This window comes from Thermobia domestica, chromosome 1 (assembly GCF_964235325.1).
Source record: "Thermobia domestica chromosome 1, izTheDome1.hap1.1, whole genome shotgun sequence".
Lineage (NCBI taxonomy): Eukaryota > Metazoa > Arthropoda > Insecta > Zygentoma > Lepismatidae > Thermobia > Thermobia domestica.
Genome location: NC_137454.1, coordinates 388,623,230 through 388,651,158, shown reverse-complemented (window position 1 = coordinate 388,651,158; position 27,929 = coordinate 388,623,230). Strand labels below are relative to the sequence as shown.

The following is a 27,929-nucleotide window of genomic DNA, read 5'->3' as shown; positions in this document are numbered from 1 at the left end:
CAAAGTTGGAAATGTGCATGTTTTATGACCGAAAAAATAGCAAACTATGACTTAAAATTTGCTCAAATACACACGAAGTAAATCATTTTTTTATTGAAAATGTATTTAAACTTGAATTTTTAACAAACATATTTCTAAGAATAATCATTTGCTAAGACATTTACATAGTTATTTTGGCCTGAATGAATATCTGTAAGCTCTGAAGAATAAATCACAGCATATTACTGACTTTATAACACAAAAGCTGAATGACCATCTGCTCATTCCCAATGGTGACAGATATCTATTTGAACAAAAATGAAACCCGTCTAAACTATGATCAAAAATAAGCCTTTGTATCACTTCAAGCCCACATGACCTTACGCCAAAACATGGTTCAAATATACATATATATAACCAACATAAACATTTTTTTTATGACAACAGTCAGAAATATGTTTATATTTAATTATACATATAAAAGTATAACAGGATGAAGATATGACCTCATAGAAATCCGAGCCTTAATGAAAATCTTTAGTTGTAATTTGCATCCTAACTCTGATGTTGTGACAGCTTTTACAACATAATATTCAGCCGACGTTTGTCTCTGATGAGGAGGCAGAAAACATTGTACATTGATATCAATGTCACTGTTCGTTGAAAAGAGTCTCAGATTATTTACTGTGTCCTCTGTCATAGAAAAGGAAGGTATGATATGCTTACCTTCGTAATGTACCTGACAAACTCTTTCCGACACTTTTTTTCCGCAAAATATGCAGCTCAGCAGTAGGTTTGGGCATGGAAATATAGGAAGAATTCGCACTATACACAGCTCACTCAAAATAGAAGATTCAATTTTTAAAGTTGAAAAATACAGAGGAAATCAAAGTATTTTATTAATAACTAACAGAACAACTAAATGCTTTTAATTTTTCATATATGATTGTTTGGCAAACTCATGAATCTCTCGAAAAAATGATGTACCCGGTAAATAAAAACTAAGCCGTCGTGAGGGTGCACGTTTTTGGGTATCCCAAACCGCTTGATTAAGGCACTGTATACGTACATTGAATCTCCACTGGACGTATTTAGGCATATGTATGCTGCATGTGTTGTGTCTTCTGTTCATGCCAATTACCTGTTTAATTTCAATTACAGTGGAGTCTCGTTAATTCGAAATATTGGATAATTCGAACAGAAGTCAATTCCCCTTGAAAACTGTATTGAAAACAATAGTAAAAAATCGTGGATAATTCGAACTTTTGAACCTATGTTTTGGATAATTCGAACTAAATACAGTTGAATTTTTTTTATGTTGGACAGATGTAAAGAGAGAAATACAGTTTTAACGTGTTTTCAGTTTTCCAGATGCAGCTATAGAGAAGAGCAATACAAAGTATAAATAGAAAATCTATGTAATGATAAAGATGAAGGTGAGTTGGGGAAGAAGTAAAGATAGAGAACGTGTGCCAATCTCATCTTGTTTCAGAATTAGTTGAAACTTTAAGATGAATTATTGATAAAGTCAACCAAATGTTATTAATACCGTATTCCACACAATACATGAAATTCAAGATTTATTGACCGTACAAAAACAATCAAATTTAACCAAATGAGGTTTACGAGTTCTTAAAGTGAGAACAGAATATTCAAATTGTTACTGGTATTTGTTTGGGCTATTCAATGTATGTTGTAGTGTTGTACGTAAATATATTTTCCATTGTACAAGTAGTTTGAATTATGTGGAGTCAATGTCGTTTGTTAGTTTGCGGTATTTGATCACACAAATAATAAGCTGCTTTAAAGGTAAAGTCTACATCATATGAATATGTCTCTGATGCACAGTACTTTGGTTTGTTTGTTGTTATATAGCTATGTGAAAATGAATGTTGTTGGATAATTCGAATTTGGGATAATTCGAAGTTTTTTCGTGTCCCCTTGGACTTCGAATTAAAAAGAGTTCACTGTATAACTATATTGATGAATGTGTATGTGTAACTGAATGTGCAGGGATTAATGACATTATTGATGCCTTAATATGTGATTTTTTATTTCAGTTCCGTTGGTGAAGACAGCCAGTTGAAAATTACAGAAAAAAAATCCTTTCGAGGACATTTTTGATGTTTAAATAAGTTTTTGACTTGAAAGATTTTTTAGACAAAAAAAAAGAAAGGTTTATTTATAGGTCAAAAATTGTGAAGCAAGTTCACATAATAACCAAAATTGAAGTCAATTTTGTACAGTCAATCACGTAAACACAGTCACTATTGTCCATTATAATTTAATTACATGGAATCCATGTATTCATAATTATACAATCACGCTTTGCCTCCACGTAAGGAAGAATTACACGTATTATAATCGCGTGTAATTAGTGTTTAATTCTTTGTTTTGTAGTAGATATTATCTTGAAGAGTAAAGTCACACCAAGGGCGTATATACTTTTTTCTTTGTTTGTGGAACATTTTTAAAATGTAGTTGAGTAATTCTTAACAGTCGTTTAGTTTTTTAATGTATTCCAGAGTCAATGTAATACAAATATAATATCCGCGTAAAAATCAAAGATCTGATTGCTGATGTACATTTTACAATGTTTCTACAAGTACTGCTCGATTGGTATCCACTTTTTATATAGACTTTAATGTTTTGATTATGTCATTTTTGTTTCCACAGGTACGTTGGTATGACGAGCTGTGTTTTTCCTTTACAGTCGTCGGATGTAGCCAAAATTAGAGGCGTCTCTTAAGGGAAAGCATTTCGGTAAAATCAAAAGTCTCGGTTTCTTGCCTGGAACTAAGGAAAGAAAAGCAACCTCTTCTACTGAATTAATGTTGTATATTGTTATATTAAAATATACGTTTAATGGATGAGTTCGACGCGAGAAAACTTGATTTTTCCCGATATGATTTCCCTTACGAGCTACCTTTAATGTGGACATTCGACGTCCGTTTACATCCATAGCCGCACACACAAATATTGTATAACATCTAGTAGACGTCCCTCTATATACTTATGAAACGTCCCTCGATATACGTATGAATCGTCCAGTGGACGTGCCTCTACATACCGGTACCTAGGAACGTCCAGTGCATGTACACTAAACTTTCGTTTTACCTCCGTTTTACTTCTACGGCAGAATTCTGGGCGTCTGTGTACGTTCATAAAACTCAGTTACTGACATTCACACGATATACATTGCACTTTCATACAGGTACGTATCGGGTGTCCACTGGGAACATTCTACTTCCTGAAGATTTACTGAAAAAATTTCGACAAACTATTTGCCACTAAGGTTAACAAGTGAACGTCTATAAACGTACATATCGATGTCTTCATGACATATACTGAACATCTGCTTTCGTTCACATTGTCCCTCACTGACCCACTGGCTCTCCAAAAAGCGGAGATATAATGGACGTTGCATGGAGTAGTATTAAGATCTATACAAACGTTCAGTGGACATGCCCTTAGTGTTCTGTTAAGGTACACTATATGTTCATGGTGAATTATTAATGGATGTTTACTTTCTCATACACGCAGTTCGCACTAACATGTTGATCCATCTCACATTCAGACGACATAAATGGACTAAATTCCTGGATCATATTTGGACGTGCCTCTGCTCTGTGGGTTCTTTGCAAAATTTGAATCTGCGAGAAAATTTTATAAACTCATGGCACCTGTGAGCTTTATAACCTTCATGTTTTAATATCTTTCGCAGTGTTTGATCTTTTCCAAAATCTTTCTTCTCCAAACTCCTTCGATATATCAGCTTTCTGATTAGTGTGTGCTAACATATGCTTTGCCAAAATTGAACTTAAACTAAATCTCTTGTCGCACACTGAGGTCTTTTTCCTTTGTTAATTAACGCCTTCTGCCGAATGTTAATTTTGCACAAATCGTTAAACATACTTTTGGCATGGGAGCTCGTTCATGGTTAAACTATTACCGTACGCACCTTTGGTATGGGGATCACGGGTTCGATTCCCGGCGGTAGATCGTGGTTTAGATACCACGCTAATAAAAAGGTACATTTAGTCTCGCTGGAGAACGGGACGTTAAACTCAAAATCATTTCCAAACTCTTGGCATGGATGAGAAATTTCAACTATATGTATTAACGTAGGCATAAACAAATGCAGTTTAACGAAATCTCAACTCTCAGTCTTGCCGTATATGAGGTTTCTTAAATGTGTACCAAGATACGTTTAGTCAACTTTGAACGTCGACGAAATCTCCCACACCGCTGGTGTAAGTAATGTTTTTCACAGGCATGTATCAACGTATGATTAACCAACTTTGATCGTTCACTCAACTTCTTTCCACCTGTATGTATTAACATGAGTCAGGTGAATGTGAGTGTCGAACAAATTTATACCCATATTCTTGGCATGTGTGGTTTTTCACTTGTGTGTATTAACATGTGTGCAACTAAATTTGAACGCTGACAAAATTAGCTTCCACACTCTTGGTATGTGTGAGGTTACGTAACTGTGTTTTAACATATGTCTAGCCAAACATGAAAGTTGACTAAATTTGTGACTACATTTGCTGGATGTGCAAGGTTTTGCACCTTTACGAAATAACATGTCTAGCTAAACATGAACGTTGATTAAATTTTTAACCACACTCTTCGCATGTCTGAGGTTTTCCCCTGTATGGATTAACATGTGTGTTGCTAAATTTGAACGCTGACTAAATTTGTTTCCACACTCTCAGCATGTGTGCGGTTTTGCACTAATATGTTTTAACATGTGTCTAGCTAAATTCGAACGGTGCCTAAATTTGTTTCCACACTCATGGCATGTGTGAGGTTTATCACCTGTATGCATTAACATGTGACTAGCTAAATGTGAACGCTGACTAAACTTTTTTCCGCACTCTTGGCATTTGTAAGGTTTTTCATTTGTATGTATTAACATGTGTACAGTTAAATTTGAACGTAGACCAAATTTCCTACCACACTCTAGGCATGTGTGAGGTTTTTCACCAGTATGTATTAACATGTGATCAGCTAAATTTGAACGCTGACTAAACTCTTTTCCGCACTCTCGGCATGTGTGCGGTTTTGAACCACTATGTTTGAACGTGTGTCTAGTTAAACTTGACCTGTGATTAAATTTGTTTCCACACTTTTGGCATTTGTAAGGTTTTTCATTTATATGTATTAACATGTGTCTAGCTAAATATGAACGTTGAAGAAACTTCTTACCACACTCTTGGCATGTGTAAGATTTTTCAGCTGTATGTATTGACATGTGTGCAGTTAAATGTGAACGCTGTCTAAATTTGTTTCCACACTCTAGGCATGTGTGAGGTTTTTCACCTGAATGTATTAACATGTGTTTAGCCAAATAAGAAAGCCGACTAAATTTTTTACAACAAACTTCGCACGTTGGATTCTTTAAACCTGCAGGTATGACCATACGTATAACCGAATTTGAAGAGTCAATTAATCCCTTTAAACACTCTTGGTTCATGTGAGGTTCTTCACCGGTATGTATTAACATGTCTCTCTTCAAATTTGAGTTTCGACAAAATACTTTATCACACTTTGGGTAAGGAAAATGTTTAACACTGTCACGTGTTAACGGATGTCTTGCTGTATGTGATCTACTATTTCCAGGGTTAAACTCCTTGCAAGCATGAGATTTTTCATCTGAATGAGAAATTATTGCCTTTTGTGTTCTGAACATATTCGCTTTTGTGCAGAGAGAATATGTATGGAGCCTGTAACAAATTCAGTAAACTAGGGAGTGGAAATCTGAATACACTATATGGAAACACAAACAACAAAAAAACGCACAAGTTCGCATCTAAAATAGAACAACAAAAATATTACATTTATAACGTGAAAATTTTCAAGGTAATCATGTGTTACAGTCCCGAAAGAGCTAACACTCGTAACTCATCAAAACCAATCTTTCAGGAGAGCAATAAATCTGTTCTGCTTTTACACTATCTTATATGCAATACCAGGTTTTGAAAGTTAGTTTTTTCATGTTTTTTTTTATCGGGTCTTCGTTTACGAGCATTCACACGCAGGTAGAGTCAGATGTGGGGAATTGAATGCAACCAAAATCTAAAAATCCATAAAAAGTGGAGATACGAGGTATTGCACTTTCCCCCGATAAACTGATTTATAATACTATTGTAATATTACATAAAATCTTGTAGATATTAGGAAAAGAGAACTACTGAGGTGTTTCAGCATCATTTCTACTCTCCAAAGAAAAGGATGTTCTTTCATTTGACATCTCAAATCGTATCTACATTTATCTATCAGTTATCGGACTAACATCATACTAACTAACATACATACGTTACACTATGGAATGAACATGTGATTATTAAGGTGAAAATGGCTGTACGCTCTCACTGACAGTGCTTGTATACTATATCATTAATTTTGTGGTATAACATTTAGTAATTGCGAGAGATTTTTGCAATTACAACTACCAAAAACTGTTCGTATTGTGACAAAAAAGAAAAAACAAGACTGCAACCATGTTTAAAATTTTGCACAAAATACGTCATTTCAAGCAGTATACTAATCTCTACTAGTGCTTCTAATATCATTTGAATGCTATGAGATATTAAGTTTTAAACCCTTATACAATCTTTAAGTCTGTTGATATACATTTAAGTGAAAAAAGCACTCTTCTTAAATAAAAACTTGTGAGAATGCTACGCCCTAAATATTAAGAAAATGAAAGAAACTTGGTATATATTTAATTATAAAAGAAAGGCAGCTCTACTATTTGAAAAAAAGTTAGCTATTTTGTTGAGTACCTACCTTTACCTGAGTTTTTATCATGTTACTTTCATTCAAATTGGTATCATAAGGAGAGAAGGGGGATCAAGAAACATACGTCAAAAATTATCATCTCATGTGTTTCTATTGTTAAAGAAAGAAAATTTAACATAAGCTTATCGTTTAAAAAAGACGGTTGCATTCACAAGTGTATTGGAGAATGCTATATTTAAGAGGGAGAAGAGTAACATAAAGCATAATATTTATCAGTACTTACAGTTGAGATACAGCTTTTTTTCCTATAATTTCAGGAAACGTGTGAATAGCTTCAAAGTATACTTTCCACAAATGAGCACTCTGTCTCCCCCTTTTGTTAGTCTTTATTGTCTTTTTACGTTACTATCATTAGAATCAGTGTTCTGTGAGTAACAGAACACTTTTAAATTGTACGTCAAGAGAATCTGACAAGTGGATTACGTTACGAAGATGAAATTTACGATATACGAAGTCCGACAATAAAGTAATAAGAAAATTGTTTCAGCTTCTGCTGGCAACGCTGCAGTGTGAAACCGTCGCCAGCGTGTGGCCTTGGGCCTGCTCCAATAGCACAGCACGTGGCACGCACACGTAATATTGTCCAGTGCAACGCAATTTCCATCTGTATGAAACTTGTTAAGACTGCCTCGTTAACGTACCGGAAGATTCCACAGGCCTTTGGAAATAAACTGTTATCAATGGCAGAGGTGTATTGTTGGTACAAAATGTTTGCGGAAGGCAGAACAGAAATCGAAGATGAACATCGTAGTGGGCGACCCACAACAATATGAATGGAAGAGAACACACACACAGAGGGAACTTCTCTGACAGGATAGACGATTAACCGTGAAAATGATTGCGGATGAACTGAACATAAATCGAGAAAATGTGCATCTGATATTAACTAGCTCGCACAAGTTCCCTCACCCCGTTTGTAATGGCGGTTTAAGTTTGCAGGGTTGCCAGCATCAGCTAAAAAACACATTTTTCTTACGTTATTGTCGGGCCTCCTAATTAAAATATTTACTGAAAACCAGTGGGCAAGTGTTATCGGCTTTAAGGAAGGAAAACGGGAAATTCCAGCTGTTTCCTTAATACATAAAATTACCATATGATTTAAATACGAGGGCACATTGTAAACCACAATAATTTTTTCTCCCCAGGTATTCCAGCTGGAATGGTGAAATTGCATGACAACAGAGTTTGAAATTTGCTCTACAGAGATTTCTTTGTTTTCCTATGTAGCTCTAGCGACACAAACTTGAACTACGAAACCAATATGGCGTCCTGTTACTGTCCCCCACATGTGAAGAGAAGCCAGTTATGCTTAGATTTTAATGAATCAAAGGGCATACACCAAGAGAAAATTACTGTAACATACGTATCATATATGGGGACGATTATATGGACTGTTGCAATGTTTCCAGTTATTGTGCATTCCGCCACGCTCAAGGCACCCGGTAACAGCTTCAACACCGCAGATTATCAGCGGCATCCATCCAGCAATTCTTAGTGACCGTCGTGTCCACCTCCGAACCTAATCGCAGAAATTCAACATTTTCTATGCTGTAGTGTACGACCTAGCCCAGTACACGTTACAATTCCGTAAAGTTGGTGCTCGCTAGGTGATTAAGAACCTGACAGATAACCACGAAGCTCAGGGAATAATGACATGCTTGGATCACCTAATGCGTTATGCCATCGTTAGCAATCGTCAATGGTGATATGTCTTGGGCATACTATTAGACGGCCGAGACCGAGTAGACCTTTAAGGAGTGGAAACATACTGGTTCCCAACACGACAAAAACTAAACGTGATTCAATTTGCGACAAAAGTGCTTGTGACAGTGTTCTAGGAAATTTTATTGGGGGATTTGTTAAACACGGGACCACTGAAAATGATGCAGCCTAAAAATTCGGCTGAAACATTAAAATTCGGTTAATGTTGCGTCGTGCCCTGCGTGACAAACACCGCTACAATAATGCTGACATCAAACTTCATCATTACTGCCAGTCCACAAGTCTCTTAGGTCTCATGAAGAAATTCCTCACCGGTCAAAATTTTGCGACACATGCCGAAGTGAAAACAGCACCCTGCAAATTCCTATACTCCACCATAACAGACTTTCACGAACAGGGCATCTTGAAACTGGTAGCACGCTGATAGAAACTTATTGAGAAAGTTGGTGACTGTAGAAACGTGGATCAAATACGTAATTTTATTTGTGCTTTGTTTGCTTTTGGTATATTAATTTTTTTGGGGGGAAAATATATTGCTCGTTGCTTCCCGATCTGCCCTCCTAATAATATGTATTGCACAGATATCCATTACACATCATCTAATGCAGTTTAGTGATCACAGCTTTCCCAGCATATAAGAAAAAACTAGGATACCTACATTTCCATTGGAATGTCATGAAAAATTATTCAGCTGTGAACCCATACATATTAAACACAACATATAGACTAGTTTCGGTATTCTAACATGTGAAACGTCTAAAACTGCAGAAAGTCTCGTGGCACAACATTTAAAAAAAAATCAGGCAAACAAAGTATTTTCCTCATTTTTCATCTAAATAACGCAATTTCCCGTTTACTTATGTGAAATGGCAAAATATGTCACAGAATCACAATTTCTTCTTGAGTAAATCTAGTTCAAATTACTGGTTTTGTTTGCGAGTTAATACACAAAAATGTTCAGGGGAGAACATCTTGTGGAAAATTTTTCTTCAGTACATCTAGTTAGTTTTAAGGGTTTATACATAGCATAAACTTTTTAACACGATAAAGGGATTGAAAATTATGATACAATATTCTTAATGTTGTGATTAACACTTAACCTATATAAATATTTAAAAGGCCGAAACTAGAAAAGAAGTACACATTTAAAATAATTTTAAAAAAAATCTTATTTTTAGGCTTCACCAACGCATTCTGAAGAAAGTACAAATTACACTTACATTTTCTTAGTTAAAGTTTCTGTTTCTTTGTAGAAATGCGTCTTGAAACTGGTCAATATTTCAATCCAGCCAAAAGTAAGACTGTGAAAATGCAACGATCCTGAACCAGTGTACAATAAGCTTACCCTGACTGTATATACTGAACGATCTGTGGAATTGAAAAGTTGAAGTTAAGCATTGGTATTTTTGACATACTGTTGTACAGATGACACCCTCGCTATTAGGTGTTTGTTTCGCTGGCTGCAAGCAAAGAACGTATTGTGCATACGTTCACGAAACTATGAACGACGACCTAAAGAGTTAAATATATCCAACAGACCCGAGTTGCATTAGAAGTTTTGATAGTAATTTTGGCCGTTAATTTTACCCTCATATGTAAAAACTGAAGAAAATGCAATACACTCTTCATCGTTAAACTTGAGTATACATACGGTAATATACTAAACACAGACACCCTGTGATTAAGTGGACCCGTAGGCTCATGTCGTCAGAAAAAAACATCTCTACTGGATATAATCCACGATTAAACCAAGCTACCCTGGACTCCTATCACGCACTTTAATAGGCTCCTGTTGTATAATACTCTCTTGTCGCTTCTGACCTACAAACCCGCCTACATATTTTTCTACTTTCAGAAGAATATTACAATGCCCATGCATATTTCTGTCGCAAACAAAGTGAAACAATTAGCTTAGACATTTTGATTGCATTACTTTTGTAAATATATGTGATATCTTTCTTTTGTAAACATCGACTATGCCTTTAGCGACGTGAACCATCATTTACTTCACATAACGTTAAGTAACTTACTCAGATTTTGTTTTGAAAATTCGTAGGTCTTCTTTCCTGCATGTTATTAACAATATATATAATACAATATATTGCACAATGCTAGAGGCCGTCAAACTCTTCAGATGGCTCTAATGACACGTCAGAACGACTCTGCATAAGGCTCAATAACTTATAAGATACTTAGCAAAATGATAGAAGCGGACAGAGTATTGCGTATATATGAAAATGAGGAAATAAAAAGCTGTTTAAAAATCTCACCGAAATATTTTGTTTACAGTAAGAGAACTAAAAATGATCGAGTTAAACGAGTTCGTAAAATGCTTTTAATTGATTGAATAAGTGACAGGATGTCAGCGAATGTCTGAGATATACAAGGTAAATGTCGAAATGGTAAGAACGTGGCGTGGGTAACACATATATCATTGTCTTAACGACAAATTAAATATCGTTGCTTTAATTTAGGACAGTAGTTAAAATAAAAATAACTGGTGGCACTGGAGGAAAAACGGTGAAGGAGCTACATCTTGTTCAACAATTCGCACGTCTGCCACAAATCTGTTACACTGCTCGAATTTTTTCATCTATGACTAGGAGTCAACCTAGTGACATATATTACACGAGTCATCAGTACCAATACCCAAGTTAAACAAGTAAATATAAATTTAAAGTGTGAAACTAAGACTTTCAAACTAAGCGAATTCAATACTCAGACTACAGGTAATACATCTGTAAATACTGGTTGCAATAGAGAACAAGGTCAAAGATAGTTTGTTCCTTGGGCACTGATTCCATGTAAAGAAGGCGTTATTTTCCCTTACTCCATTAATTCTATGGAAATAAATGTTGAAAACTATCGTTAATTTGAAGCACTCCAAATTTGAATAAAGGGTGAAGGGATGAGATAGAAGCTACACTTGGGACGCTTGAAAGATCGCAAAAAACATCTCTCTACATCTTTTCGAGTGTTTCTCTATGAAAATCTGATAACAGAAGTACTAATAAATTTAACCACTTCCGGTTTCGATACGCTGCTGCGAGTTGTGAGGTTTTATATAAGAAACAGAAGTTATATCCATTCCAAGTATAATTTGTCGACATCTATTATCATTTGGGTTCTATTATGATAACCTTTGAAACCAGAAATGGACAATTTCAACCTCTTCCGGTTTTATCTTAGAGTTAACGTAAAACATCAATCCAATTCTTGTCAAAATTAATGAATTAAAAAACACTCATATCGATATGTTTTATCGTTTTTGTTCTATAGATATAAGTGTTAAACTGAAAATAATGGTAAGCTTGAAACAATTTCTGTTTTGGATTAGTGTTGACGATAGTTGTGCTAACTTGTCCTGAGACGCTGAAAATGGCTGAAATCTTTTTAAATAAAATAATTACACACTATTTGTAATAACAATTTTCGTTTTACGTCGATAAAAGTTGAAACTGGTAATTTTAAACACCTATGGTTTCAATAGAGCTTCAACGGAAAAACGTAACGTTTTCTCGACCAGCAAAATTGACTCGACTCGAAGAACACATCCCTATTTCTTAGCGTTTTGGCTCTACGGAAAACAGTGTTCAAACCACAATGGTAAATCTAAGACTTCCGTTTCTGGTATAGTGCTGTAAATAGTCACGTTGAACTGTTTGAAGAAAATACTTCTCCGTATCTATTACCGTGTTTGTTGTGTGGCAATAAATGTTGAAACCACACATCGTTATTTCTAATCACTTCTTGTTTTAATAGAATTTCAACGCAGGAATTGAACATGTTCTTTAAATGCCACATCGATTGCAAGAAACTGCAAGTTAATAGCTTTTACGGCTTTTGCTGTAAAAAAAATCAGTTCTGAAATTGGACGTAATTGTAAATGTGATCAACTTCCCATTTTAAATTTCTTTAAGTTTTATGTTCTACGTTTCCGCCGGCTAGGCTAAAGGAGGCAGTGATGATGGAGGCATAATGGAGGCAGTGATGATGGAGGCTAAAGGAAGCACGGTGTTTGTCCAACACAAATTTCACTTGGCACGACTTGGGGTCGAAGCAAGGACCCATGCACCAGAAGCGAACGCTTTGCTACTAAGCCAGTGCAGCCTCACTTTAAGATTATTGAGGATAGTCATTATACATTGTGTTGCGAAGCTGAATCCTCTGCACAAAAATGTTTCTCGTTATCATATGTTGCAATTAAACGCCCAATTGTTTTCCGAGACCCGCGTTACAATACCTGTTACCGATTACGGTTTGATACGAAAATCTAATCTAAGTGTTACGTCACACACTTATGCCGACAATGCTAATCGGGACAGGGATTATGAAAAATGGATGAAATATTGAAATAAAGAAGATAGAACAACACCAAGGAAATCTTACATGGTGTTTGTCTAACACAAATTCCGATTGGCGCGAGCTGGGATCGCGGCACTACCCCCGTGTATCAGAGGTGAATGTTCAACCATTGACCCCTTTTCATTCAAATTTAAATTAAATGAATTATTTAGTTTCACGTCTCACAGATATATCGGCTACGCTAAAGGACAAAGGAATGATGAAAAACGAATGAAATATTGGAATGAACAACAAAGAAGAACCAAGAAAAATACACAGGCTTGTCTGTCTTTTTTCAGAAGCTATAATGTTGAAACTGGAAATGGTCATTTAAAAAACTAGCGGTCGGAATAGAGGCTTAACGGAGAAGATGGAATCTACATTTGGAAACTGAACCGATTGTAACAAAACATATCTCGATATCTCTTACCGTCTTTTGTATACAGAAGTCAGTATAGAAACGAATTATATTATTAAATTTCAAACACTTTCGAATTTGCTAGAGTGTTGCGCGTGTAGTATGTCCTCTTTAGACTGTCTATTCAATGTAGAAAAATGTTTGTCAATATCTTATCGTTCCCGTTCTATGGTGACAAATATTTAAACCGAAATGCTTCATACTCGGTTTCAATCGCTCCGGTTTGAATAGGAGTTAGCAGAAAATGTGAAAGCTGAAGTAAAGTGAATTTGAACAACAACCGGTTTGGACAGAGTTATAGACAGTCATGATACGTATGTTATATATAGATAGTGAATCGTTTACAAACAATCGCTTCTCATTGTGTGTTACAGCTACCTTCTGTGGCAATAAAGGCTAAAATCAAAATGACTAGAGTTCGGTTTCAAAACAGGGTTAACGGACGAAATGAGACCTGTTCTTAAGACAATGAAATACTTATACTAAAATCATCTTGAAAGCATTGATCGTTCATCTCGTACGGGAATCAGTCATGAACCGGACGTAATAGTAAATTTGAACTACTTTCGGTTCCGGGAGAACCGAGCATAATAGCGCAAGTAGTAGAGCGTTGCCTTCGCATTCGGGAGGTCGTGAGTACCATTCACGTTACCGATCATCCTGACTGGGGTTGTCCAGTCTCCCTCAGTCCTATTATACAAATATCAGGATAGTACCAACTAAATAGGCCCTGACCAACATCTTCCCAATTCCTTTTGCTTTTTATTGTTGTTGTTAGGTATCCACTATAAAATGGCCTCTGAGCTGTATTCGGTGATTGTTAAATAAATAAATAAATTGGAAAAAATGAATTGAAATCTTTAAGATTAACGCCCCACGGTTATGCCGGTTAGGCTAAAGGAGACGGTGAAATTGAGAAATGAGTGAAATGGTAAAATGAAGAAAGTGGGAGGAAACGGGAAAACCCCGAGAAAACCCACGAACACGGTGCTGGTCCACCACAAAGTCCACACGGCGCGAGCTGGGATCGAACCGGAGACACCAAGGACCGGAGGTGAACGCTCTACCACTGAGCAACCGCGCCCCCAAATAAATAATTGAAATAGCCTTGAATTTTATGCTAAGACGATGAATCATGCACAAACATCCGCTTCTCGTTATATTAAAATTTTCGTCATCTGAAAATAAACGTTCAAATTCAAAATGAAAAATTTTAACCACTTTAGGCTTGATAAGGGTAAACAGAGGAGATGGAACCTATTCTTCGGACGCTCAAAAGATTCCGAAATCCATTTCTCGGTTCTTTTGCAATTTTTGTTCTGATAGCTGTAATGACAGGCGAACGGACAGACAAACCATTCTATAATCCTTCTGTAACTTATGCAAGTAACAGCTTAAAAGTCTCAAAAGCTGCTTTGGTTTTATGCACATTATGTACAATAACTTACCAAAAAGACTTCTGTATACAGTTCAAAAAATTAGAGGTGGTATTATGTCAGATTCGAAACCAGAAGAAACAATTTTCGAATTTCAGATTCGAAACCATTTTAAGAAATGAAAAAAAAATCCTTGATTTTACAATATATTTTCTACTAAAGCACACAAAAACATTTCTACAAGATGCAGAGTGTGATTCATTCACTGCTAAGAGTTCACAAAAATATTTATTTCACCCGTATAAAAGTAAAATAATGTTGAAAGTACATATAGTTACAAGCTACAATGGCGAGAATAATCCGCATAATGTCAAAAGACTTTTGAAACGAAACAGATAAAAAAATGATTGTTTTGTATCTAGGGTTATTTTCACGTCCAAAATCTGAAAAAAAAAACATAATTTATTTTATTTATCTAGTAAGAAAGACTGACCTCAGGTTCCATTCTCTGAAGTTGGAAGGAAAAAAAAAGCTCATAATATACTTGAAATACAGCCGTCGGGAAATTTTTCGTGGCTTGTACTATGGATCTTTTACGTTTCCTAAATTCCCAAAAAAGATATCAATTTATGTCACTCACCGAAAAAATGACAGGATCTCAATTTTAACCATCCGCAGTTACAAGCCGAAAAGCAGCACTTTAGGTGCCCAACCTTGCAACAAGATTATATACAACAATCCAAAATTTTTTCATAGCTTGCCAGTAGAGTTATCATCATGTCAAATATATACTTCGACGATAGGTTCCAATAAGGTGCAAACAAGATATTCTAATCCCGAATGTGTTTGAAATAGAACGAACTAAACTCTCTTTGTAACTTGTAGCTACGTATATTCTTACATTTTTCTCAATTCCGGAAAGATAAAGCTCGAAATTTACTACATTTATATCATAAAAATTAAAAGATAAAAAATTAAACATTTCGCACTTTCAAGTAGAATGGTTAAGATTAAAAACTACAAGTCCAGAAAACGTTACGAAAAAGTTACCGATCATTCTATTTGAAATGTTATCGAACTTCGAATTTGTAATGGTAGCTTCTCTGTTCCTCAACGCCAAGGATATAACTTGAAATTTTCTTATACCTATTACCTGAGTGAAAAAAAAATATTTCCTATAATTTTATGCAATCTACTGTAAAAATGTCATTAGATATAAGCAACGAAAATTATTTCTTCCTTCTATTTTCCATTTATTCCAAATTTTGACCTGTTATTTACGCCAATATGAGAAACTATCATGGAAGTGTTTCATTTTAAGTAATCATATTGACATTTCAAGAATTAAATAAATTGAGTTATTTTTCGCTTTAGAATTTGGAAAATTGTAAGAAAGCATAGGTATGAGGCATCAAAAAATTACCGATAGTTCTATTATCGGTATTTAATAATTAAATAATTAATTATTAATAACAATTAAATACACAACTTGAATTTTGAACGATTAATGGCGGATATCCTCTTGTAATATAGGGTACAATTTGAAATCACGTCAATTTTGTTAAACCAATGAAATGGGTTAATATCTTTTCTAGAATCTATAGGAGTGTAAATATCGACCTAGATATATCACGAACTATTTCCTAGCGTTTCCTCCTTGAAACGGGTTTGGAAACATTACGGATCAATGGCGCCATTCCCAATATTAAAGACGGAGAGTATTTCTGAGACGTGTTCTTTATATCAGTAAATAAACTGCATGCTGTGATTTCCTGAATTACTCAACGAGTATGATTATCAATATAAATTTTGCAATTATATTTCTTGTGTGCTTTGTTCAAAAACTAATTTAAAATAAATAATTTTTATTGTATTTGGTTAGCTAAAAATTATTATTGTGAACGACATTAACTTCTATTTCATCATCTCCAGTTGAAACACCAGCAGTTGCATGAAAATAGTTTTTAAAAAGCTGACGAAAATAAATACAGAATAGTAATATTTTAGCGTTATCCGTGTCTAATCCGATAAAATTACAATTCACTATTAATAATAATATTAATAAATATTATTATATTTGTTATTATTATAAATGAGCAAAATAAATATCAATGTGCAAATTGAGATTGTTCTTGACTTACTTTGGGCTTAGTGTTACTGACTCTACCACCGATTAGTTTATTGACCTCCAAGACAATGGATTCTATACTGACAGAAGCCATTTTCGATTATTTTTATATATCCCCCTCCATTCCAAACCCTAGGGGTCTCTCACCTTGATAGTACTTTTCTCCTGATTTGTAAGTTACATGTGTAATTCAACTCATTGATTGAAATCAGACTATGAACCGAGATCCATGTTTGACACGTGATTGATTTGTTATATATATATATATATATATACATATATATGTTTGTGTGTGTGTGTGGGAGTGTGTGTAAATTTTGAAGCAACCTTACTTCGTTGATATTTCCTTCTCTCCAGTTAAAGTTTACAACTAAACGTTTATATAAAGGCTACGATTTCTCCCAAACTATGATGTTTTCGATACAACTGCTTTAAAGTATCGAACTCTACTCTGTGAATTTCTATAAAAGAGCAATCAACACCACAGCATTCATTTTTTACAGATTTACTGTAAAATTCACAGAATTGTAAACAATATATAAGAAATTCGGGCAAGCATTTACTTTGACTCGGACAGTGTAGCCGATTTCTCTGACCCGGTTCCCGGAGCAGTTCAGGAATTACATTCCAGTCGCTCCACCCGATCGTGATGATCATGAGGAAACGGATGTTTTCAATCTCCCTCAAGATGAAACAGATGACATATCAGACGAGGAGCACATAAATGAAGACAGATTAGTTCCTGTTATGCCTAAGGACATATGTGGTGAGTTGACAGTGGCAGCGGAAATGAGCTCGAAAACATACCATCAACTTGATATTCTAAAAAGAAAGGGAAACAGTGTGTGTTTAAGTGAGAAATGTTGCGAAAATTAGCCTCAATCCCATTTCCTGTTCACCAGAAAAACTTGTGGATTCTCATCCTCATCATGACGGTAGTTCTCCGATAGATATTTTCTTTAAGATCTTGCCTCCATCATACATTGAGCACCTTGTTCAAATGTCTAATTTGTACGCAAAGGAGAAGTTAGCTCCACACATAAAAGTATCATATGAATAGTTACAACAATTTTTTTTCGTTTATTACTTCTCAGTGGGTATCATATTCTTCTTCTGAGAAGTCCTACTGGAGTACAGCAGACGACCTGTGTATACTGATTGTGTCATCCGTAATGCCAAGAGCCCGTTTCGAACAAAGAAATATTTCCATATTGTTGACAATTCTAACTTACCAAGAGATGACACATTTTGGAAAATAAGACCTATATACGACGAACTACAGAAGAACTTGCAGCAGTTTAGTATATTTCACCAATCTCTGAGCATTGATGAAAACATGGTTCCGTACTATGGGCATCACACCTGCAAAATGTTTATTAAAAAAAAAAAAAACAATCCGTTTTCGTTGCAAAATGTTTTTTATCTTCTTCTAACGGTTATCCATATGCAATAGACCTCTATGGTGTAAAAGACAATACTACTGATAACGTTAGCGAGAATATCTCATTAGGAATGAGTTATTCGTAGTCTCACATCGATCATAGAAAATATGACCAGCACCAAGTCTTTTACTATAATTTCTTCGCGTCTTATGTTGTCGTTTTAGAATTAGAAGGAAAAGGCAACTGAGCAACAAGGACAGTAAGAGATAATCGTGTTCAACAGTGTCCTCTGACTCCACAGAAAAACTTGCTAAGGACGAAAGAGTTTGACGTCAAAAGTGAAGGTAATATGTGCTTTGTAAGGTGGAATTACAGTGCGGTTGTAACTGTTGGTTTAAACTGTTTTACAAACTTGCCAGTAGGATCAGTGAGTGGATACTCTTGTGTATATAAGAAAAATGTTCCAATTAGTCGACCATTCGTTATTCCAAAGTACCGGTACAATGAAGGAAGGGGAGGAGCTCTTATGGATCGGATTCTTGCATCATACAGACCCAAACTCAGATCCAAGAAATGGTGGTGGAATATTTTCAATAATGCGCTCAATTTAGCAGTTGTTTCTTCTTGGAAATTGCATTACGAATTCAACACGAACAATGAACTCACACATCTACAGTTTTTGAGGGAAGTTACCATGTGTCTTCTTCACATTGGAAACATGACATCAATTAGGCCAGGTCCAAGATCGCATTTCCCTATCGAAGCTCGAAACTCTGACACGCATTACATTGTAGATGCATCACAAGAACGCTGAGTAGTGTGCAAATCTAATACAAGAAAAATGTGTTTTCTGTGTCAAAAGAGGTTACATCAGAGGTGTTCTCCAAAGTACCATGGGTTGTAAGCATCTTTTCAAAGACCTGAAAAAAGACTGTTAGCTTATGCTCAGAAAAATTCATGACTAGTAAAGAATTGGAAAAACTTTTTTTGCGATTATACGTTTTTCAATTTCCTAAAAAGTACTAGTTATATAGTTTACAAAAACACTAATAAATACATGTACATATACTAAGAGTAAGTGAATCGTAAGAATAGTAAATATATATATAAAATAAAAGCTCGTAGGTATTCAAGTGTACTCATACGTAAAATCGTCGAGCCCTTCAACCACTGATGAAAATTTTCCGATTCATGAAAACATACTCCACTTGTTCATGACAGACAATTTTCAGTACTATGTAGGAACAAGTGAAACAATCTTTCATGAATCGAAGAATTGTCTGTCCTGTACAGTGATAAAAATTTTCCGGAAAATTTTGAAACGGAAAACTTTCCGATTCATAAAAACATACTCCACCTACTCCTACATCGTTGTATAGCCCTGATGTGAGGTGGAAAATTTTCTTCTATATTTTTCCGGAAAATTTTCTGTTCTTAACAAATATCAGTGATCAAGTAACAATTCCTCAGTATTCATAAATTGATTAAAGTCATGTAAATGTTAAAAATTGAAAGATTGTTTAAAGAATCTGAAAATTTTCATGGCTCAGACAATTTTCAGTACTATGTAGGAACAAGTTAAACAATCTTTCATGAATCGAAGAATTGTCTGTCCTGTACAGTGATGAAAATTTTCCGATTCATAAAAACATACTGCACTTATTCCTACATCGTTGTTTACCTGTGATGTGAGGTGAAAAATTTTCTTCTATATTTTTCCGGAAAGTTTGCCGTTCTTAACAAATAGTGAAAAAGTAACAGTTCCTCAGTGTTCATAAAATTGATTGAAATCATGTATAGAAATGTTAAAAAGTGAAAGATCGTTTAAAGAATCTGAAAATTTTCATGGTTTAGACAATTTTCAGCACTATGTAGGAACAAGTTAAACAATTTTTCATGAATCGAAGAATTGTATGTCCTATACAGCGATGAAAATTTTCCGATTAATAAAAACATACTCCACGTATTCCTATATTGTTGTTTAGCCGTGATGTGAGGTGGAAAAATTTCTTCTATATTTTTCCGGAAAATTTTCCGTTCTTAACAAATATCAGTGATCAAGTAAAAGTTCCTCAGTATTCATAAAATTGATAGAAATCATGTATAGAAATGTTAAAGAGTGAAAGATCGTTTAAAGAATCTGAAAATTTTCATGGGTCTCACAATTTTCAGTACTATGTAAGAACAAGTGAAACAATGTTTCATAAATCGAAATATTTTGTGCCTTGTATGGAAAAATTTAAGAACTTTTGAGTCGGAAAATTTTCATCATTTTGAAGCAAAAAGTAAAACAACTTTTTGTGAATCGGAAAATTTTCATCAGGATGTAGAAGCAAGTGAAAACACTTCACATCCGGACAGTTCTGGATATTATGTATAGTGATGTTAGGTTGAAAATTTTCCACTATATTTAACTGCACATTGAGATATACAATTCCTGTAGAGGAAAATTAGACAGCAACAAATTATAATTTTGCAATTAGATATCGGAAACCAGAAAATTTTCTAATATATAAACTTGTGAAGTAAAAATTTACATACCGAAACATTCGTGAAATGCAGAATCGTTAGATTTTCCCTTCATGAAACATTTTAAGACAATATTTATTACCAACAAATTCTACGGCTAAACAACGATGTAGGAATAAGTGGAGTATGTTTTTATGAAACGGAAAACATTCATGACTTTCAATAAATTGAAATTTTAAATAATAGAATTGGATATTTGCACTCTAGAACTCATGTTCTCTGCTCTTTACATACATACACACACACACACAGAAAGAGAGAGAGGAGTTGAATTGAGTTGATTTTGAGTTTAACGTCTCTTTCAGCAGCGAGACTGTATAAGCCGGGACCAACTAATTAATGTGAAATCCGAACTACATGAGCTCTCGCTGGGAATCGAAGCCAGGTCTTCCATGACAAAGGCGCGTATGTTAACCGCTTAGCAACGAAACAGCTCGCAGATGAAGATAGAAAGAGAAGCACTGTGTAAAAGTTTACTTCCCAACTTGAAATATTAGAAAATTTTCCGGTTCCCGAAAGCTAATTGGAAAACTATAATTTGTTGATGACTAACTTTCCTCTACAGAAATTCAATTTTGTAGCTGAATGTCCAGTTAAATATAGTGGAAAATTTTCCACCTAACATCACTATACATAATATCCAAAATTGTCCGGCTTACGAAAAGTTTTTTCCACTTGTTTCTACATCGTGATGAAAATTTTCCGATCTATGAAAATTCCTTTCACTTGTTTCTACAGAGCAATAAAACTTTCCGATTCACAAAAAGTTGATTTACTTTTTGCTTCAAAATGATGAAAATTTTCCGACTCATAAAAAGTTCTTCAATTTTCCCATATGACAGAAAATAATTCGATTCATGAAAAAATGTTTAACTTGCTCCTACATACGACTGAAAATTGTTTGAGCTATAAAAATTTTCAGATTCCTTAAAGGATCTTTCACTGTTTTACATTTCTTTACATGAATTCAACCAATTTAATGATTGCTGAGGAATTGCTACGTGATTACTGATACTTTTTAGAACGGGGGGCCGCGGTGGCTCAGTGGTAAAGCTTTCACCTCTGGTGCTAGGGGTCCCGGGTTCGTTCCCAGCCCCCGCCAAGTGAACTTTGTGGTGGACAAACACCGTGTGCGTGGGTTTTCTTGGTGTTTTCCCGTTTCCTACCACTTTGTTCATTCCACCATTTCATTCATTACTCATTATCACCGTCTCCTTTAGCCTAACCGGCATAGCCGTGGGACGTAAAACTGAAAGATTTCATTTCATTTTTTTAGAACGGAAAATTTTCCAGAAAAATATAGCGGAAAATTTTCCGGAATGGGAAATCTTCCACCTCACATCACAACCTCCAACATATATTTACCCTCATATCTACCACAAATGTGACGAGAGAAAAAATGTTAGACATATTTGAATTTGCTGTGTGCAAAAACAATGTCTTATTTTACTTCTAAGTATTAATATATGTAATGTGTAAGGAAGACACGCAAATCGTATTTCGTATATGGGTGATTCCACGAAAAAGGGAAATTTTCACTTGGAAAATTTTTGTTCCGTTGATTGTCGCCTATTTCGATAAGAATATGACATTCACTTACTACTACTAAGTACATATTAATTAGGTGTTCAGCAGAGCTGAATCGTTATTGGTGTAGTAAATAAAAAATAATAAACTTTTCAGCATCCACGGAGTTGAGACCATAGGTCACGGAGTTGAGATTAGTTAACACGGAGTTGAAAATTGCTGTGGAGTTGAGAAACGTGATACATCTGGGTGATAAGTTTTGGTTTATAAGTGATTAAGCTTATAATTTACATAAAAATTGAAATAATTTTCCAATAGTTTTTGTAAGTTAGAATTATTCTCCTTATGTTGAATAAAATTCTAACAAACTAGATGACCCGTAATTTGTTATACAAAAACACTCCAGAAAATACTGCAAACATATGAAAATATATCTAATGAAGGTTCCAAAATTGAGTACATATATATATATATATATATATATATATATATATATATATATATATATGAATATGTGACGTAAAATGTGACGTAAGAAAAAAAGAAATACACATACACTTATCGAATACTGAAAAATTATTGCGCTTTCAATATGTTGCCTATCATATGGAGAGGACAAACTTTTCACATAAGCTTACGAAACAGATGAAGTAGTCACTAAACCTGTCTATTGTCTACTTCATTTGTTTTCTGAGCTTATGTAAACCGCCTGTCTTCTCTGTGTGATCAAGTCAACACGTCGAAAGTACAATACTTTTTCAACATTTGGTAAGTCTATTTGTATATTTGGTATATATACAAGGTGTTTCAAAACAATACACACATCATTTGGGAGCTGATTCCTGACACCAAGATAAGACGAAAAGTATAGACAACTGGGTGCACATGTGATTCCTTTCGGAGTTATAGGCGGCCGAAAACATGAAAAAAAATGAACTTTAAAGGTCTATAGCTCCAAAACTATGAGACCTGCCATAGTCGGGTCACGACTTCACTTAGGAACTAATATGTGCACTATCCAAAAATATGTTTCAGAATCCTGAGGTACTCACGAAGCAATTTTTATAGAGGGAGTTTGGCTACGGGCATATAATCTGAAGTACTCACCAACTACTTCTATAAAAGTTGTTGTGGAAGTACCGCAAGATTCTGAAACATGGATATTTGGATAGCGCACATACTAATTCCTAAGTGAAGTCTGACCCGACTACTGTAGGTCCCATAGTTTTATGCTATGGACCTTTAAAGTTCATTTTTTTCATGTTTTTGGCAGCCTATAACTGCGAAAGGAAGCATTTGTGCACCCAGATTGGTCTATACTTTCTATCTTATCTTGGTGTTAGGAATCACCTCCTAAACGTTGTCGGTATTGTTTTGAAACGCCCTGTATAATGCACACTAAATGACAGTGTAAGGCACTCATTATTTCTGTTTTCTTTGGATAATTCGATGTTCTTTGTTAAGTAGCCCTCATTTTCCACTCCAATGAAGGAAATGTCTTGAGGAAACAGGGAAGGGCTGTTCTAGTCTACACAGAATGACAACTGCCAACTCTTTTTAAGCGTTAGGTTTAGTAGGCCAGGAGAAATTCCTCCCGAACCGCGTCATGAAATTGACTGTCCGTATATTGCCCTCAGACTCCTCGACAATCCCTGAAAAGAAAATAATTAGTTGATCATAAGATTGAGACTTCAATAGGTTAAAAACAGATACCATCCATCTTGACTTGACTGAAGATTTACCTCCGGCTACCTGACAGCCCCAAATCTGAACTTCCGCGAAACACTCCTTAAATGGGCTAGGACCCACCAGCCGGCCTTTGAGTGTGAATGACACGTGGTCAGCGTGTCGGCTCCTACGACTGTTGCGATGGTCTGCCTGATCAGGTTTCAGTAAATCTCTACTCAAATGAGTTTTTCAATTGCCTCACTGTGCGAAGTAAACACCATGAAGTTTTCAGCTTCCACCGGGAAACAAACCCAGAACCACGCACGAAAGGCGAGCATACTAGTCACTAGACCATAAACGAGCTTTATTTATACCAATATATTTAAAGAACAAATATTTGGAAGAGCATGAGCATAACAAACACTTTAGGATTATCAACTCCGTGAACTTGTCTCAACACCGTGGATTCCTTAGTTTTCAGATGGACATGGAGTTGAGAACCATGGAGTTGAGAAAATCGAATATAATTTATCTTTACCGGCCCACTTTTTAACCAGTACATGTGAGTAATTGTGTACAAATTTTCTACGTTAAGGCGTAGGTTCCTCAAGGGAAAGAAGGTATATACCATACAAATACATTCAGTAATAAATACCATGGTGTTGAGTATCAATTAACATACGCACTGCTTTCCACACACAAAAATATTTTTCCTATAGCTTTTAACACATGCACACTTTTTCTGTTCTTCGGTCAAACATGCCTGCCTTGTCTTCTTGTGGGTGTTGCCAATGTGGACGACCATGCTATCTGTTGAGAGCAATGATAATTTTTTCTATTGCCATGTAGTTGAGACGAAATAGAGGTGACAGAAACGAAGCATAGTCAAGCTTTCGAAAATAATCGTTATAAACGTTTACTTTCCACAAAACCGAAACATTGAAGTGTTCTCTTCCATTTAATTACCATTAAATGATGTTTGATTTGAGACTTCAGTTGTAATTTATTGATTAAAATCAGTCAACTGTAGTCTGTGACAGCCCACGGTGTTGAGAAATTGGGTAATAATTATTTTTTTACGTATGTTTCGTGTTATATTTGCGAACTGTTATACATGGCATACCTACTTTATGACGGTTACTACTAAACAAACTAAAAATGAGGTGATTCTTTCTAGTAGCAGTTTGAAGAAATGCCCGTGACAGAAAATTTCCCTTTTTCGTGGAATCACCCATATATATATATATATATATATATATATACATGCGTGTCTTTGTGTCATGAAGTCATAGAGATGTAGTCTGTATGAAATTCATGAATGTAATTAATTAATTAAATAATTATAGAAAGTATTGTGAAAGAAAAACTAAGACGTGAATTCTGCAAACGCGAGGTACCAATGTACCCAAAAGGGACCATCACGTCACAAAATGTTAGCATGTGGTACGCGACAAATCAAAACAGAAATGTAATTAGGGGTGAAAAAAGGACAGAAATTAAAAATTTTGAAGAATTCGCACCGGCCGATCCATGTCCGGTCCTTAAGTGGTTAGTGAATTTGCGTGTGAAAAGTGTACTATATACCACGTGAAAGCTCCAAAGGCACAAACAGTTCCAACAACTGACTGAGGCAGAAACAGTCCGAGGAAGTAACTGAACCAATAAGAACCGATTGAAGTCACTGCCCGAGTCAAAGTAAATATTCACCCAATTCGATATATTTTAATAGACTAGTACTTAGATATCGTAAATATATGTGTTCTTACTTGTAAGATGCCTACCTTCATAACAATAAATTAATCAAGATCGAACTTGTTATGCGCGGATTCACCCAGAAAGTAGCTAGTAACCATTGTAAATTAAATGAAGTATAAATGTAATTGGCGCGGTACTAGAGAAATCCGAGATTTAAGGGATCAACATAATTGCAAAATTTACGTTAGTAACGTATTATATTGGAACACAAATATGTAAGCAATTACAACGTATTGGAATGTTTCATATAACATCTTTACTAGCGTACAAATACACAATTCAGCATGAAAAATAATACACTTTATGCCATATACAGTGCTTTGCCCTATCCTTGTTCAAATGTATATTGATGCTTCGGTCCTGCCCTGACTTACATAGCCTTACTTCTTTCTAGCGGCAACCTAGCAAAATTTGATTCGTGTCTTTTACATAATAATTCTTATTGTGTACGTACACTGGAGCGCTATGATGCGAAACAATATGGATGAGTGCAACTCCGTCCCAAAAAAATGATTGTTGAAAATAAAAATAGCAGACTTTTAGCAAATGAAGTAAAATATGAAATGAATTTATGTATAGGTTTTTCAATAAATATCCATCTATTTTTTGTTAGGTTTATATCTTATGTTTTATTAATGTCTTTGGAAGACCGGAAAATTGGCGTATTCGAGATAATATAGGGATAAAGATACAAACATCTATACGTTTGGTCCGGCATAAAAAATATCACGTTTCTATTTCGGAAATTTTCAGATCCCATTCAGCCACGGAGGTTTTCTCTTAAACAAGCCTCTATGTATGGAACACTATCGCAAAGTACCCATATCAAAAATATCTACAAGAATTGGTATGAAATGTGTAGTCAATAATTAGGTAATCATTTCTTCATTAAGATGGGTGCACTCACTTGTGTTTCTGGGTACTTCTAGTCTATGTGTGCCGCGCCACTCCAAAATGTTGATTATTAATTTAAGTTCGACGAAGGCCTATCTCCCATAACTATTTCTCGAAAAGTATTCCTTACAACTATAAAATTTCGTACCCTTGTAACTGTATTATCAATCTGAACCAGTTAGTGTATATAAAATTTAACATTACCTTTGTGGCTCAACTGAATTTGAACTACTGGTCATTAATTGCTTGTAGTCATCACAGTAAGAAGCACAAGTCTCTTCAACCTCTACTTTTCTTAGTGTTTCTATATTATTTTCAAACGCAGGATCTTTTACTGCAAATTCAGATTTCACCGTATCAATGTTTAATTTGACATCCAAAGAATACATAGCTACATCCTTCTCTCTTGTTTGCTCTCCTTCGGTTGTAGATGATTTTATTTCTTTGGTGTCAGTTATCATTTCGTATGTCCATCCTTTCCCTTCGAGTGGATCTTCCTGAGGAAAATCATAATCAATTTCTTCTTTGCACAAAAATTCCAACTTGACAGACGCTTCCCCAGCCATTATTGCTACAAACTTAACTTGTAACTGTGCTTGATACTTGCATTTTATTTTATGCTGCCACTGTTAATGAAATGGCTTACAAGAACGTTCATAGAAGCAATTTTATACTTGCAATCAAACATGCAATTAGATCTTTAAAAATTACAGAATAATTACTCTTTTGAAACAACACGTTTGAAGAACTTCGTTGTTTGCTTCCCAAGCCTTCAATGCTGGTAAGTTTTCCTTAGAAAATTTCCCATTCCTGACAAAAATTTTCCTAGTTTGTTGAGTGCCTAATTACAATGACAGAAATCATGTAATATGATTAATTTAGATATACTTATGGAAACATCGACTAAAGTCGTTTCACTCATTTCTTGCTTCAATTTTTTTTACTTTTTCCTTATTTTTTTTATTTATTTATTTATTTATTTATTTATTTTTTTATTTTTTTTTTTTTTTTTTTTACAAAAATGCAAGTATATTTAGCCAACAAAGGGGCAAATTACGCTAATGTAACGTAAGACGTGGTTACTTTGCAGATCAGGGATTACTTTGAACAAAATATGAAAGAGTGGCATAGTCCTCTGTCGGCAAAACCATGAAAAGAAATGTGGTAGTATCAACTGAAACGTAAGATAGAACATCTAACTCAATTTGGGTATAATGTCGACGGTTAACATCAGTTCTAATTACCGAAATTGTTCATTGTTGTAGAGGTATGGGAAGCAGTCACTGTATAGGCCGCCAAAATTTGAAAGATATCACGTACAAGATTTTCCGTCAAAGTTAAGTAAATTTCGTAGAATACTTATGTGTATAATCAGATTTTGATGAAATAGATGAAAT

At 34.9% G+C, this 27,929-nt stretch overlaps 1 protein-coding gene across 4 annotated transcripts in view; it reads right to left on the bottom strand.

Moving 5' to 3' along the window:
- The window catches only part of LOC145665096 (uncharacterized), a 55,595-nt gene extending 28,005 nt beyond the window's left edge, over positions 1-27,590 (bottom strand). Inside the window, exons 1-2 of one of the 4 annotated variants that reach the window (XM_081732371.1) lie at positions 26,737-27,522; positions 3,643-5,711 (exon numbers count right to left, since the gene is read on the bottom strand). In XM_081732371.1, the coding sequence (XP_081588497.1) occupies positions 4,697-5,711; positions 26,737-27,098 (1,377 nt within the window). In that variant the 5' untranslated portion in view covers positions 27,099-27,522 and the 3' untranslated portion in view covers positions 3,643-4,696. Of the gene's footprint in view, positions 1-3,642; positions 5,712-9,678; positions 9,880-26,736 lie in introns of those variants that run through there. The other 3 variants (XM_081732378.1, XM_081732382.1, XM_081732388.1) reach the window with 3 other exon arrangements.
- Between the last annotated feature and the right edge of the window lie 339 nt (positions 27,591-27,929).